General features: G+C 46.7%; 1 protein-coding gene across 1 annotated transcript; it reads right to left on the minus strand.

Annotated features, from left to right (window-relative positions):
* Positions 1-4,341: 4,341 nt before the first annotated feature.
* C2H19orf12 (chromosome 2 C19orf12 homolog) lies at positions 4,342-9,422 on the minus strand. The gene is made up of 3 exons (XM_077288711.1): positions 9,128-9,422; positions 6,188-6,355; positions 4,342-6,107 (listed from the first exon to the last, which is right to left on the minus strand). Exons 1-3 carry the CDS (start codon positions 9,222-9,224, stop codon positions 5,842-5,844), a joined length of 531 nt encoding a protein of 176 aa, XP_077144826.1. The 5' UTR covers positions 9,225-9,422; the 3' UTR covers positions 4,342-5,841.
* Between the last annotated feature and the right edge of the window lie 5,310 nt (positions 9,423-14,732).

Here is a 14,732-nt window from a genome sequence, read left to right on the forward strand (position 1 = left end):
ACAGGAAGCCCTCCCCCCTGGCAGTATATATTAGCTCACACATACACATAATAGACAGGTCATGTGACTGACAGCTGCCGTATTTCCTATATGGTACATTTGTTGCTCTTGTAGTTTGCTTATTAATCAGATTTTTATTTTTGAAGGACAATACCAGACTTGTGTGTGTTTTAGGGCGAGTTTTATGTGTCAAGTTGTGTGTGTTGAGTTGCGTGTGGCGACATGCATGTAGCGACTTTTGTGAGATGAGTTTTGTGTGGCGACATGCGTGTAGCAACATTTTGTGTGTTGAGTTGCATGTGACAGGTTAGTGTAGCAAGTTGTGTGCAGCAAGATTTGTGCATGGCGAGTTTTGCGCGTGGCGAGTTTTATGTGTGGTGCATTTTGAGTATGTGCAAGTTTTGTGTGAGGCAACTTTTGCATGTGGTGCAACTTTTGTACATGTGGCAATTTTTCTGTGTGTGCAAGTTTTGCATGAGGTGAGTTTTCCATGAGGTGAGTTTTGCACGTGTGGCGAGTTTTGCGTGAGCCTAGTTTTGCATATGGCGAGTTTTGCATGTAGCGAGTTTTGAGTGGTGACTTTTGTGTTTCGACTTTTATGTGGCGAGGTTGGTGTGTGTGTGTGGTGAAATGTGTGCTGAGGGTGGTATATGTGTTCAAGCACGTGGTAGTGTGTGGCGCATTTTGTGTTTGTGTTCATATCCCCGTGTGTGGTGAGTATCCCATGTCGGGGCCCCACCTTAGCAACTGTACGGTATATACTCTTTGTCTCCATCGCTCTCATTCTTTAAGTCCTCATTGTTCACATCTGGCAGCTGTCAATTTTCCTCCAACACTTTTCCCTTCACTTTTTCCCCATTATGTAGATAGGAGCAAAATTGTTTGGTGAATTGGAACGCGCGGGGTTAAAATTTCACCTCACAACATAGCCTATGACGCTCTCGGGGTCCAGACGTGTGACTGTGCAAAATTTTGTGGCTGTAGCTGCGACGGTACAGATGCCAATCCCGGACATACACACATACATACATACACACATTCAGCTTTATATATTAGATATACCTGTATGTAATCTCCTGTATATAGTATATACCTGTGTGTCATCTCACCTATATATAGTATATATCTGTGTGTCATCTCCTGTATATAGTATATACCTGTATGTCATCTCCTCCTATACATAGCATATACCTGTGTCATCTCCTCCTGTATATACTATATACCTGTAGGTAATCTGCTCCTGTATATAGTATATACCTGTGTGTCATCTCCTCCTGTATATAGTATATACCTGTATGTCATCTCCTCCTGTATGTAGTATGTACCTGTATGTCATCTCCTCCTCTATATAGTATATACCTGTGTGTCATCTCTCCTGTATATAGTATATATCTGTGTGTCATCTCCTCCTGTATATAGTATATACCTGTGTGTCATCTCCCCTGTAAATAGTATATACCTGTGTGTCATCTCCTGTATATAGTATATAGCTGTATGCCATCTCCTCCTGTATTAGCCCTCGTTCACACGTTATTTGGTCAGTATTTTTACCTCAGTATTTGTAAGCTAAAATGGCAGCCTGATAAATCCCCAGCCAACAGTAAGCCCACCCCCTGGCAGTATATATTAGCTCACACATACACATAATAGACTGGTCATGTGACTGACAGCTGCCGGATTCCTATATGGTACATTTGTTGCTCTTGTAGTTTGTCTGCTTATTAATCAGATTTTTATTTTTGAAGGATACCAGACTTGTGTGTGTTTTAGGGCGAGTTTCGTGTGTCAAGTTGTGTGTGTTGAGTTGCGTGTGGCGACATGCATGTAGGGACTTTTGTGAGATGAGTTTTGTGTGGCGACATGCGTGTAGCAACTTTTTGTGTGTCGAGTTGCATGTGACAGGTTAGTGTAGCAAGTTGTGTGCAGCAAGTTTTGCGCATGGCGAGTTTTGCGCGTGGCGAGTTTTATGTGTGGTGCCTTTTGAGTATGTGCAAGTTTTGTGTGAGGCAACTTTTGCATGTGTTGCAACTTTTGTGCATGTGGCAATTTTTCTGCGTGTGGCAATTTTTCTGCGTGTGCAAGTTTTGCGTGTGGCGAGTTTTGCACGTGTGGCGAGTTTTGCATGTGGAGAGTTTTGCGCGTGGCGAGTTTTGAGCGGCGACTTTTGTGTTTCTACTTTTATGTGGCGAGGTTGGTGTATGTGTGGTGAAATGTGCACTGAGGGTGGTATATGTGTTCGAGCACGTGGTAGTGTGTGGCGCATTTTGTGTGTGTGTTCATATCCCCGTGGTGGTGTGATTATCCCATGTTGGGGCCCCACCTTAGCAACTGTACAGTATATACTCTTTGGTGCCATCGCTGTCATTCTTTAAGTCCCCCTTGTTCACATCTGGCAGCTGTTAATTTGCCTCCAACACTTTTCCTTTCATTTTTTCCCCATTATGTAGATAGGGGCAAAATTGTTTGGTGACTTGGAAAGCGCGGGGTTAAAATTTCACCTCACAATATAGCTTTGACGCTCTCAGGGTCCAGACGTGTGACTGTGCAAAATTTTGTGCCTGTAGCTGCGACGCCTCCAACACTTTTCCTTTCACTTTTTCCCCATTATGTAGATAGGGGCAAAATTGTTTGGTGAATTGGAAAGCGCGGGGTTAAAATTTCACCTCACAACATAGCCTATGACGCTCTCGGGGTCCAGACGTGTGACTGTGCAAAATTTTGTGGCTGTAGCTGCTACGGTTCAGATGCCAATCCCGGACATACATACATACATACATACATACACACACACACACATTCAGCTTTATATATTAGATATATATATATATATATATATATATACACATATTATGCAGAAAACAGGGCATTTTCTTGGCTTCTACAGACCCCATAGCTGTGCCTAAAACTACAGAATTGTATGGTGGTTGCCCTACTTGGTTAAGCTTCCCTTAAAAGGTAGAAGTAACCTAAGGTCATGAATAGTGATGAGCGAATATACTCGTTACTCTAGATTTCCCGAGCACGCTCGGGTGTCCGCCTAGTATTTGTAAGTACTCGGGAGATTTAGTTTTCTTCACCTCAACTGAATGATTTACATCTGTTAGCCAGCTTGATTACATGTGTGGATTCCCTAGCAACCAGGCAACCCCCACATGTACTCAGCCTGGCTATTAGCTGTAAATCATTCAGCTGAGGTAACGAAAACTAAATTTCTGAGCACTAAAAAATACTCGGAGGACACCCGAGCGTGCTTGGGAAATCTCAAGTAACGAGTATATTCGCTCATGACTAGTCATGAAGGATGTTTGGCAGACATCACATGAACATTTATGCAACAGTAAAGATATGGGGTAGTTATGGACCCCATTACAGTACCATTTAATGTGTGATGGTTTCCATACATGGTAAATCCTATTTAATAAGTTGTGGAAGAGGTATCCCATAGGGTCATCAGGTCATTTAATTGAGGGGCATAACCCAGAGCGATAAAGAAATTCTGGAGAAAAAATAAAATATATATTTTTTATTTTTTTTTAGGCCAAGAAAAAAGACGATTTGATAAATTGCTTCAAAAACATTTGATTTTGCTTTGCTGTCTTCTTGAGGGTTAACCATAAATATGTTAATTTCCCAAAAAAAAAAAAAAAAAAAGAGAATTCGCCCCATCTGCCGCGCTCCGCTGAGACCCGAGCTCATAAATGACAGCAAAACAGATGGTTTGCGTTTTACAAACAGCGAGCGGACTGTCCCGAGGACGGTGACTGTGCTGCGGTTGGCGATTTTCTTTTTTTATTTGCTGTTTCCAAGACGACTGTTCCTCACAAGCAGCTCTGGCGCTGAACAGCTGGACGGATATTTAGGAGCTGTGTGCGCCCAGTGCCAGAACTCCTATCCAGCACCGCGGATCTCTCCGGGCAGATGCTGAATACACGGGAAGACGACGGGAATGATAAATGTTTACAAATTGCAATTTGTATGGTTGATTTTGTTATGTCAGTCCCAAAAGAAGAAATTTTCCAGAGTTTTGTGTCGCTGATTCACCGCCTCATCCAGGATTGCAGTTTCATTTTAATACTGCAGTACCAGGCATGGCCTATTGATAAAAGTGGCGCTATTGCGGAAAGATCAGGCAATTCTGCTTTTTTGTTGATTGTTTTTGTTCTAGTACTTTCAAACCTAATTTTCCATTATTAATTTGACGAGCCCCATTTTGGTCAATGGGACCCTCATGATTTGCTCGATATAGCTAGCATGGCACGGTTATCAGATAGTAACCTACAAAAAAATATTAGTTTTGTTATTTTATTTTACCAGAAATCTACAAACATACAAGCAGACACGTGAGGAATAAAATTCTCATTTTATTAACAGAAACTGTTATAAATCCTTCACAAAGAGAATAAATTATTACACACAAAAAATAAGGCCGTTCATGGTGTCCAGATAATGAGATCAACCTTCACTCCAGTCAAAAATACTATTAATTAAAAAAAACAACACACAGCTAAAATCCACATCCAGAGAGGATACGAAGAGTGTCACTTTCTTCGAAGGACCTACTTTAATAAGATAGGTGTAATACTCTGCTTCACCTGCGGTGACACTGTAGAGAAACTGAATATCTGCTGACAGGTTCCAGCACAGGCGATCACAGTTATCAGCTTATTGTTGAGATGCACTCCTAAGAAAAAGGGGATGGTCGAAAGTGGATAATGCCTATAGGAAAGCTCTGATTGTAGCCCGTTTGTCCAGAATGATTGTTACGGTGCACAAAGACAGCTAGGGCATTGCAAAAATAGCACCCCCAGTGGTGAAACACTATAAACTTAATTTCTCTTCCAGCCCAAGAGCAGTGCTTTAATTTTCAGCTCCTAGGGGGAGGGGTTACAAGTAGGAACCGCCCCTGCTTATGTTTAAAGTCTGCGGTTTTCTGAAACAGTGTGATATATTATAATATACGGTCAAAAAAAGAATTAAAAAAAAAAAAAGGAAAGATGAGGATAATATTACAGGAAACGTCTGAGAAGGCAGCAGAGGTCTCCCTGCCTCTCTGTAATACATAGCGACAAGGAACTAGTCCCGATCATGGCTCAGGTGGGAGAAGCCCTGCACAAATGTATGAAGAGCAGCAGCAGCATAGTCTGAGGTTTAAAGGGGGTCGTCCTCCTCACCTGACAACCTCCTTCCATATATTCCGTTAGGACAAAGAGGTGTTAGCTTTAGGTGTGGGTCCCCCCCCCAAAATAGATTACATTGGGGAAGGTGGCGTGTAATAAAATATTTAATTATTATTAATGTCAGTCTCCAGCATTAACCCCTACTAGTCTGGATCCGGTCTCAAAAATAGGGCCTGGCACCGGGGCATGCTGGTTGTTGTAGTGTCTCCAATGTTTTAACACTAGCTGCTTGAGGTATGGTATAAATACAGGTCTACAAGTCATGCGTGAGAGGCTCTGGTCACTAAGAGGTTAAAGGCAGATAGTCAGAAACTATTAAAATTCCTTTAATCCAGAAAAAGACGCTAATACGTCGTTATGTATCAAGTTTAGAAGATTTCTGATAATCCAGACCATTTTATACAAGACTCCGGAGTAAAGGAATTGCACCTGTATGAGACCCCGGCGGTTTTATCACGTCCTTAGCACACAGCAATCACTCGAATACCCATATAAATACTCCGAGACACAGCAATATGAAGTCATTTCTGTCAGTTGCATATTGTCCTATCTTGTGCCATGTACAGCGCCCCCCCCGGTGGCAGATTGCACTCAGCAAGGTACTATTGCATCAGTCATCATCCTAATTATGTCCGTGCCGGTCACGTGAGCGCCACTCGATATTCTAGTCCCCGTACTGGATTTCGGCTTTCAGCTCCTGAGACACATAACTGATGAGCGCTGCTGCCACCTGCTGCTGTAACGCGGCATTGCCGGACACCAGCATGATGAGGTGCGTTGCGTCCGTCCAGTCCAGGTTTCGGATGATGGCGAAGATCTGCTCGCACAGTCTCTGCTGCTGCACGGGCGGCAGCTCCAGCAGGATCTGAGGGATGGGCCTGAACTGACCGTTCGTCATCCAGGCTCCTAGGACGCCCCCTAGAGCGCCGCCTGCAAAACACAAGTAAAAGAGTCATAGTCAGTATGAGAATGTGAACATCAGGGTGGCCAACCCCAAATCTGCACCTTACCCACAGCGATCCCTGGGGGGCCTCCTAATAATCCCCCCACAAAGGCTCCAGCGCCAGCGACCACGGCCCCCCTGGCAGAATGCTTGATGGCCGCCTTCATTTTCTGCTCCGTCGCCAGGTGGCACAAAAGGCGCAAGATGTCGTCCACGTTCACCGGCATTTTCAGGCCTGCAACAGTAAGACAATGGTGACAAGATACAGAACAGGAGGAGCCCCCCTACAGGCCGTCATGTGCAATGCTTCCCAATGGCTGTCAGCCTGATCTGCATTAAAGGGGCGTGATGGACACACGAGTTATGGAGGTCCGGCACCGGGCAGCTCCATCAGCACAGAGTCATTGTCACAGCAATGCTCAGTACACCGCGCAGTGGCCGATCTCAGGTACTGCATGGAATCACAGCTGCAGTACCAACAACGGCCACTGCGCGGTGTCTGAACTCTTCACTGGGTACGTCTGCTGCTGGGAAGTAGGGCCAATCAGATACCGATAAAGAACCTAGGGTTGGTCAGCCTTATCCCAGCATTAGACAATCCCTTTAACCCCTTTCTCTACTCGGACAGAATAGTACGCCAATGTCAGTATCCACGCTTTGAGGTGGGCTCCGGCGGTGAGCTTTTTTTTTTTACCACTTAGATACAAAAGAACCTAGACATGTTTGGTGTCTGTGAACTCATAATGACCTGTAGAACCATAATGGCAGCTTAGTTTCATCATTTAGTGAACCTAGCAGAAAACCGAATCAAACAAAAAAGTGTGGGATTGCAGTTTTTTTTGCAATTTCATCGCCCTTCAAATTTTTTTCCAGTTTTCTAGTACACGACATGGTGAAATCAATGGTATCGTTCAAAAGTACAACTCGTCCCGCAAAAAATAAGCCCTCACATGGCCATATTGATGGAAAAATAAAAAAGTTATGGCTCTGGGAAGGAGGGGAGCGAAAAACGCAAAAAGCTCCGGGGGTGAAAGGGTTAAGGCCACATTCGCTTTGAGATTTCTAAAGAAGGTCATATATATGAAGGGCGCGAGTCACATGACCAGCGCCAGCACAAGGCATGATGGGACAGCGCGATGCTGATCTCCACCCTCCGTCATCTGCCTTATCTCACAGGAGGGAAATCCCGGCCACGACACTGCGGGGAGGACAAGGTCCAAATCAGCCCGAAGAGGGGGGGAGATCAGCAGCTGCCAGATCCTATACCCCCGGGGGGACACAGGAGACCCCCACATACCTCATAGGCCCAACAACACCCCGGGGGGACACAGGAGACCCCCCACATACCTCATAGGCCCAACAACACCCAGAGGGGACGCAGGAGACCCCCCATACATCACAGGCCCCACAACACCCAGGGGGGACGCAGGAGACCCCCCATACATCACAGGCCCCACAACACCCAGGGGGGACGCAGGAGACCCCCCATACATCACAGGCCCCACAACACCCAGGGGGGACGCAGGAGACCCCCCCATACATCACAGGCCCCACAACACCCAGGGGGGACGCAGGAGACCCCCCATACATCACAGGCCCCACAACACCCAGGGGGGACGCAGGAGACCCCCCATACATCACAGGCCCCACAACACCCAGGGGGGACGCAGGAGACCCCCCCATACATCACAGGCCCCACAACACCCAGGGGGGACGCAGGAGACCCCCCCATACATCACAGGCCCCACAACACCCAGGGGGGACGCAGGAGACCCCCCCATACATCACAGGCCCCACAACACCCAGGGGGGACGCAGGAGACCCCCACATACATCACAGGCCCCACTACACCCAGGGGGATGCAGGAGACCCCCACATACATCACAGGCCCCACAACACCCAGGGGGGACGCAGGAGACCCCCCATACATCACAGGCCCCACAACACCCAGGGGGGACGCAGGAGACCCCCCATACATCACAGGCCCCACAACACCCAGGGGGGACACAGGAGACCCCCACATACATCACAGGCCCCACAACACCCAGGGGGACGCAGGAGACCCCCACATACCTCACAGGCCCAACAACACCCAGGGGGACGCAGGAGACCCCCACATACATCACAGGCCCCACAACACCCAGGGGGGACGCAGGAGACCCCCACATACCTCACAGGCCCCACAACACCCAGGGGGGACACAGGAGACCCCCACATACATCACAGGCCCCACAACACCCAGGGGGGACACAGGAGACCCCCACATACATCACAGGCCCCACAACACCCAGGGGGGACGCTGGAGACCCCCACATACATCACAGGCCCCACAACACCCAGGGGGGACGCAGGAGACCCCCACATACATCACAGGCCCCACAACACCCAGGGGGGACGCAGGAGACCCCCACATACATCACAGGCCCCACAACACCCAGGGGGGACGCAGGAGACCCCCACATACCTCACAGGCCCCACAACACCCAGGGGGGACACAGGAGACCCCCACATACATCACAGGCCCCACAACACCCAGGGGGACGCTGGAGACCCCCACATACATCACAGGCCCCACAACACCCAGGGGGACGCAGGAGACCCCCACATACATCACAGGCCCCACAACACCCAGGGGGACGCAGGAGACCCCCACATACATCACAGGCCCCACAACACCCAGGGGGACGCAGGAGACCCCCACATACATCACAGGCCCCACAACACCCAGGGGGACGCTGGAGACCCCCACATACATCACAGGCCCCACAACACCCAGGGGGGGACGCAGGAGACCCCCTGCCCCCTGAATATATAAACTCTCAGAGCCGAAAAATCAGGATCCAGGTCAGATAAAAGCAGCAAAGACAAAAAAAACCGCAGGAGGAGAATTGAGGAACAATGTCCCAGGTGAGAAGGGGTTAATGGAGGAAATGCAGAAGACACACAAGTCTCAGCATACCCAGAGAGACAGTGCTGGGACTTCTGGTCCTCGGCGCTCTGCACTCACCGTCACCCCGGTCCGATGTCTGACACCTTGTATCTGATGACAGCAGACACCCGACCATGTGACAGCAGAACGGGGCGGGGCTAAGCCTCACAGACATGCCATTGGTTAATAAACTCAAATGGCGGGACAGAAAACGTCACTTCTGGTTACAACGAAATTGACGTCATGACGGTGGCCCGAGAGGAAATACTAATATTTAGCTCTGACAATCGTATTTCACTCCCGAGTCCCGATAATGAGACACTGGACGGAGCTCCACAGGCGGACTGTACCGGAGCGGAGCTGCAGCAACTGTATACAGCAGGAAGGTGACAGTGCCGTGCGCCGATAGGCTGAACACAAACATGTCAATTGGCTGAAAAACTTTGGTAGCCGTCGCCTCCCGCATTGAAATTCTTCTAACTGATTTCACAGATGTCGCCCGCTAGTGGTTAGAGAGTGGAACTACTGTTCAGACAGATCTGGATAAACTGTGCGCCTATTATACAGTATAGCAGAATAGTGAGTGCAGCTCTGGAGTATAATACAGGATGTAACTCAGGATCAGTAATGTAATGTATGTACACAGTGACTACACCAGCAGAATAGTGAGTGCAGCTCTGGAGTATAATACAGGATGTAACTCAGGATCAGTAATGTATGTACACAGTGACTACACCAGCAGAATAGTGAGTGCAGCTCTGGAGTATAATACAGGATGTAACTCAGGATCAGTAATGTAATGTATGTACACAGTGACTGCACCAGCAGAATAGTGAGTGCAGCTCTGGGGTATAATACAGGATGTAACTCAGGATCAGTAATGTAATGTATGTACACAGTGACTGCACCAGCAGAATAGTGAGTGCAGCTCTGGGGTATAATACAGGATGTAACTCAGGATCAGTAATGTAATGTATGTACACAGTGACTGCATCAGCAGAATAGTGAGTGCAGCTCTGGAGTATAATACAGGGTGTAGCTCAGGATCAGTAATGTAATGTATGTACACAGTGACTGCACCAGCAGAATAGTGAGTGCAGCTCTGGGGTATAATACAGGAGGTAACTCAGGATCAGTAATGTAATGCATGTACACAGTGACTGCACCAGCAGAATAGTGAGTGCAGCTCTGGGGTATAATACAGGATGTAACTCAGGACCAGTAATGTAATGTATGTACACAGTGACTGCACCAGCAGGATAGTGAGTGAAGCTCTGGGGTATAATACAGGATGTAACTCAGGATCAGTAATGTAATGTATGTACACAGTGACTGCACTGGCAGAATAGTGAGTGCAGCTCTGGAGTGTAATACAGGATGTAACTCAGGATCAGTAATGTATGTACATAGTAACTGCACCAGCAGAATAGTGAGTGCAGCTCTGGAGTATAATACAGGAGGTAGCTCAGGATCAGTAATGTAATGTATGTACACAGTGACTACACCAGCAGGATAGTGAGTGCAGCTCTGGGGTATAATACAGGATGTAACTCAGGATCAGTAATGTATGTACACAGTGACTGCACCAGCAGAATAGTGAGTGCAGCTCTGAGGTATAATACAGGATGTAACTCAGGATCAGTAATGTAATGTATGTACACAGTGACTGCACCAGCAGAATAGTGAGTGCACCTATGGAGTATAATACAGGAGGTAACTCAGGATCAGTAATGTATGTACATAGTAACTGCACCAGCAGAATAGTGAGTGCAGCTCTGGGGTATAATACAGGATGTAACTCAGGATCAGTAATGTATGTACATAGTAACTGCACCAGCAGAATAGTGAGTGCAGCTCTGGAGTATAATACAGGATGTAACTCAGGATCAGTAATGTATGTACATAGTAACTGCACCAGCAGAATAGTGAGTGCAGCTCTGGAGTATAATACAGGAGGTAGCTCAGGATCAGTAATGTAATGTATGTACACAGTGACTACACCAGCAGGATAGTGAGTGAAGCTCTGGGGTATAATACAGGATGTAACTCAGGATCAGTAATGTAATGTATGAACACAGTGACTGCACCAGCAGAATAGTGAGTGCAGCTCTGGAGTGTAATACAGGATGTAACTCAGGATCAGTAATGTATGTACACAGTGACTGCACCAGCAGAATAGTGAGTGCAGCTCTGGAGTGTAATACAGGATGTAACTCAGGATCAGTAATGTATGTACACAGTGACTGCACCAGCAGAATAGTGAGTGCAGCTCTGGAGTATAATACAGGATGTAACTCAGGATCAGTAATGTAATGTATGTACACAGTGACAGCACCAGCAGAATAGTGAGTGCAGCTCTGGGGTATAATACAGGATGTAACTCAGGATCAGTAATGTATGTACACAGTGACTGCACCAGCAGAATAGTGAGTGCACCTATGGAGTATAATACAGGAGGTAACTCAGGATCAGTAATGTATGTACATAGTAACTGCACCAGCAGAATAGTGAGTGCAGCTCTGGGGTATAATACAGGATGTAACTCAGGATCAGTAATGTATGTACATAGTAACTGCACCAGCAGAATAGTGAGTGCAGCTCTGGAGTATAATACAGGATGTAACTCAGGATCAGTAATGTATGTACATAGTAACTGCACCAGCAGAATAGTGAGTGCAGCTCTGGAGTATAATACAGGAGGTAGCTCAGGATCAGTAATGTAATGTATGTACACAGTGACTACACCAGCAGGATAGTGAGTGAAGCTCTGGGGTATAATACAGGATGTAACTCAGGATCAGTAATGTAATGTATGAACACAGTGACTGCACCAGCAGAATAGTGAGTGCAGCTCTGGAGTGTAATACAGGATGTAACTCAGGATCAGTAATGTATGTACACAGTGACTGCACCAGCAGAATAGTGAGTGCAGCTCTGGAGTGTAATACAGGATGTAACTCAGGATCAGTAATGTATGTACACAGTGACTGCACCAGCAGAATAGTGAGTGCAGCTCTGGGGTATAATACAGGATGTAACTCAGGATCAGTAATGTAATGTATGTACAGATAGACTGCACCAGCAGAATAGTGAGTGCAGCTCTGGAGTGTAATACAGGATGTAACTCAGGATCAGTAATGTATGTACACAGTGACTGCACCAGCAGAATAGTGAGTGCAGCTCTGGAGTGTAATACAGGATGTAACTCAGGATCAGTAATGTATGTACACAGTGACTGCACCAGCAGAATAGTGAGTGCAGCTCTGGAGTATAATACAGGATGTAACTCAGGATCAGTAATGTAATGTATGTACACAGTGACAGCACCAGCAGAATAGTGAGTGCAGCTCTGGGGTATAATACAGGATGTAACTCAGGATCAGTAATGTATGTACACAGTGACTGCACCAGCAGAATAGTGAGTGCACCTATGGAGTATAATACAGGAGGTAACTCAGGATCAGTAATGTAATGTATGTACATAGTAACTGCACCAGCAGAATAGTGAGTGCAGCTCTGGGGTATAATACAGGATGTAACTCAGGATCAGTAATGTATGTACATAGTAACTGCACCAGCAGAATAGTGAGTGCAGCTCTGGAGTATAATACAGGATGTAACTCAGGATCAGTAATGTATGTACATAGTAACTGCACCAGCAGAATAGTGAGTGCAGCTCTGGAGTATAATACAGGAGGTAGCTCAGGATCAGTAATGTAATGTATGTACACAGTGACTACACCAGCAGGATAGTGAGTGAAGCTCTGGGGTATAATACAGGATGTAACTCAGGATCAGTAATGTAATGTATGAACACAGTGACTGCACCAGCAGAATAGTGAGTGCAGCTCTGGAGTGTAATACAGGATGTAACTCAGGATCAGTAATGTATGTACACAGTGACTGCACCAGCAGAATAGTGAGTGCAGCTCTGGAGTGTAATACAGGATGTAACTCAGGATCAGTAATGTATGTACACAGTGACTGCACCAGCAGAATAGTGAGTGCAGCTCTGGGGTATAATACAGGATGTAACTCAGGATCAGTAATGTAATGTATGTACACAGTGACTGCACCAGCAGAATAGTGAGTGCAGCTCTGGGGTATAATACAGGATGTAACTCAGGATCAGTAATGTAATGTATGTACACAGTGACTGCACCAGCAGAATAGTGAGTGCAGCTCTGGAGTATAATACAGGAGGTAACTCAGGATCAGTAATGTATGTACATAGTAACTGCACCAGCAGAATAGTGAGTGCAGCTCTGGAGTATAATACAGGAGGTAGCTCAGGGTCAGTAATGTAATGTATGTACACAGTGACTGCACCAGCAGAATAGTGAGTGCAGCTCTGGAATATACCCAGTGAGTTGTTTTCCCCAGTATCTGTTGTTTCGGACTGTGTGTCTATGATGGTGTCAGTTGTTAGTGATTGTCGTGGTGGTTGTTAGTAATAGTGGTGGTTGTTAGTGATGGTGGTGGTTGTTGGTGATGGTTGTTAGTGGTGGTTGGTGATGGTTGTTACTAGTGATTGTTGGTGATGATGGTTGTTAGTGATGATGGTGGTTGACGGTGGTGGTTGTTAGTGGTGGTTATGATGGTGGTTGTTAGTGATGGTGGTGGTTGTTGGTGATGGTGGTTTTTAGTGATTTTGGTTGTTAGTGATCGTGGTTTTTAGTGGTAGATGTTGGTGGTGGTTGTTGGCGATAGTGGTGGTTGTTAGTGATGATGGTGGTTTAGTGGTGGTTGTCTGTGATGATGGTGGATGTTAGTGATGATGGAGGTTGTTAGTGATGATGGTGACGGTTGTTAGTGGTGGTGTTAGTAATGATGGTGGGTGGTGCTGGTTGTTGGTGATGGTGGTTAGTGATGATGGTGGTTTTTAGTGGTGGTTGTTAGTGATGATGGTGGTTTTTAGTGGTGGCGGTTGTTGTTAATGATGGTGATGGTTAGTGATGATGGTTGTTAGTGGTGGTTGTTAGTGATGATGGTAGTTGGTGGTAGTTGTTAGTGATGGTGGTGGTTGGTAGTGGTTGTTGGTAATGATGGTGGTTGTTGGTGATGCTGGTGGTTGTTAGTGATGATGGCGGTTGTTAGTGATGGTTGTTAGTGATGATGGTAGTTGGTGATGGGGGTGGCGGTTGTTAGTGGTGGTGGTTGTTAGTGATGGTGGCGGTTGTTGTTAATGATGATGGTGGTTGTTGGTCGCCTCCATGCTCTGTACCATACTGTGCAGTCTCTAGTTTGGGCACAGGTTGATGCTCCATGGGGACATTGTCCTGGTAGAATTCCTGAAGACATCCGTCCCTCAGCTCCTCACCCGGAGGTGATTGTCGGCTGGCTCTGCCCCCGGTCCGGTCACACCGGTACATATTAATGGTGGTCCTGTCCCGCACTTTACTCAGGGCTGAGATGACCCCTGGGACCCATCGCTGCCATCAGGGTGGGTGTGAAGTTTTCATTACCGGGGATCAGATGTCTCCTGAAAGAATCAGAGAGTGGAGGACTGAGCCGATGTGACGGGAATGTCCCCTAATATCCGCTGGTCACAGGGCGTGATACTGTGGAGACACCAGAGATGTCGGGGTGGCGCTATTTTTTTTTTTTTTTTAAGGCCGATCTATTTCTGTAATCCTGGATTAACCCTTTAATATCGCTCTGCAGTGACCACCGACAGATTTAC

This window comes from Ranitomeya variabilis, chromosome 2 (genome assembly GCF_051348905.1).
Source record: "Ranitomeya variabilis isolate aRanVar5 chromosome 2, aRanVar5.hap1, whole genome shotgun sequence".
Lineage (NCBI taxonomy): Eukaryota > Metazoa > Chordata > Amphibia > Anura > Dendrobatidae > Ranitomeya > Ranitomeya variabilis.

What these genes read in the sequence shown, in the direction of transcription:
- C2H19orf12 (XM_077288711.1), bottom strand. Translation starts at nt 9,224, where the DNA reads ATGTCTGTGAGGCTTAGCCCCGCCCCGTTCTGCTGTCACATGGTCGGG. An exon ending in GACATCGGACCGGGGTGACG is followed by an intron (nt 6,356 to 9,127) that starts GTGAGTGCAGAG and finishes TTACTGTTGCAG; the next exon opens with GCCTGAAAATGCCGGTGAAC. An exon ending in CCCCCCAGGGATCGCTGTGG is followed by an intron (nt 6,108 to 6,187) that starts GTAAGGTGCAGA and finishes TGTGTTTTGCAG; the next exon opens with GCGGCGCTCTAGGGGGCGTC.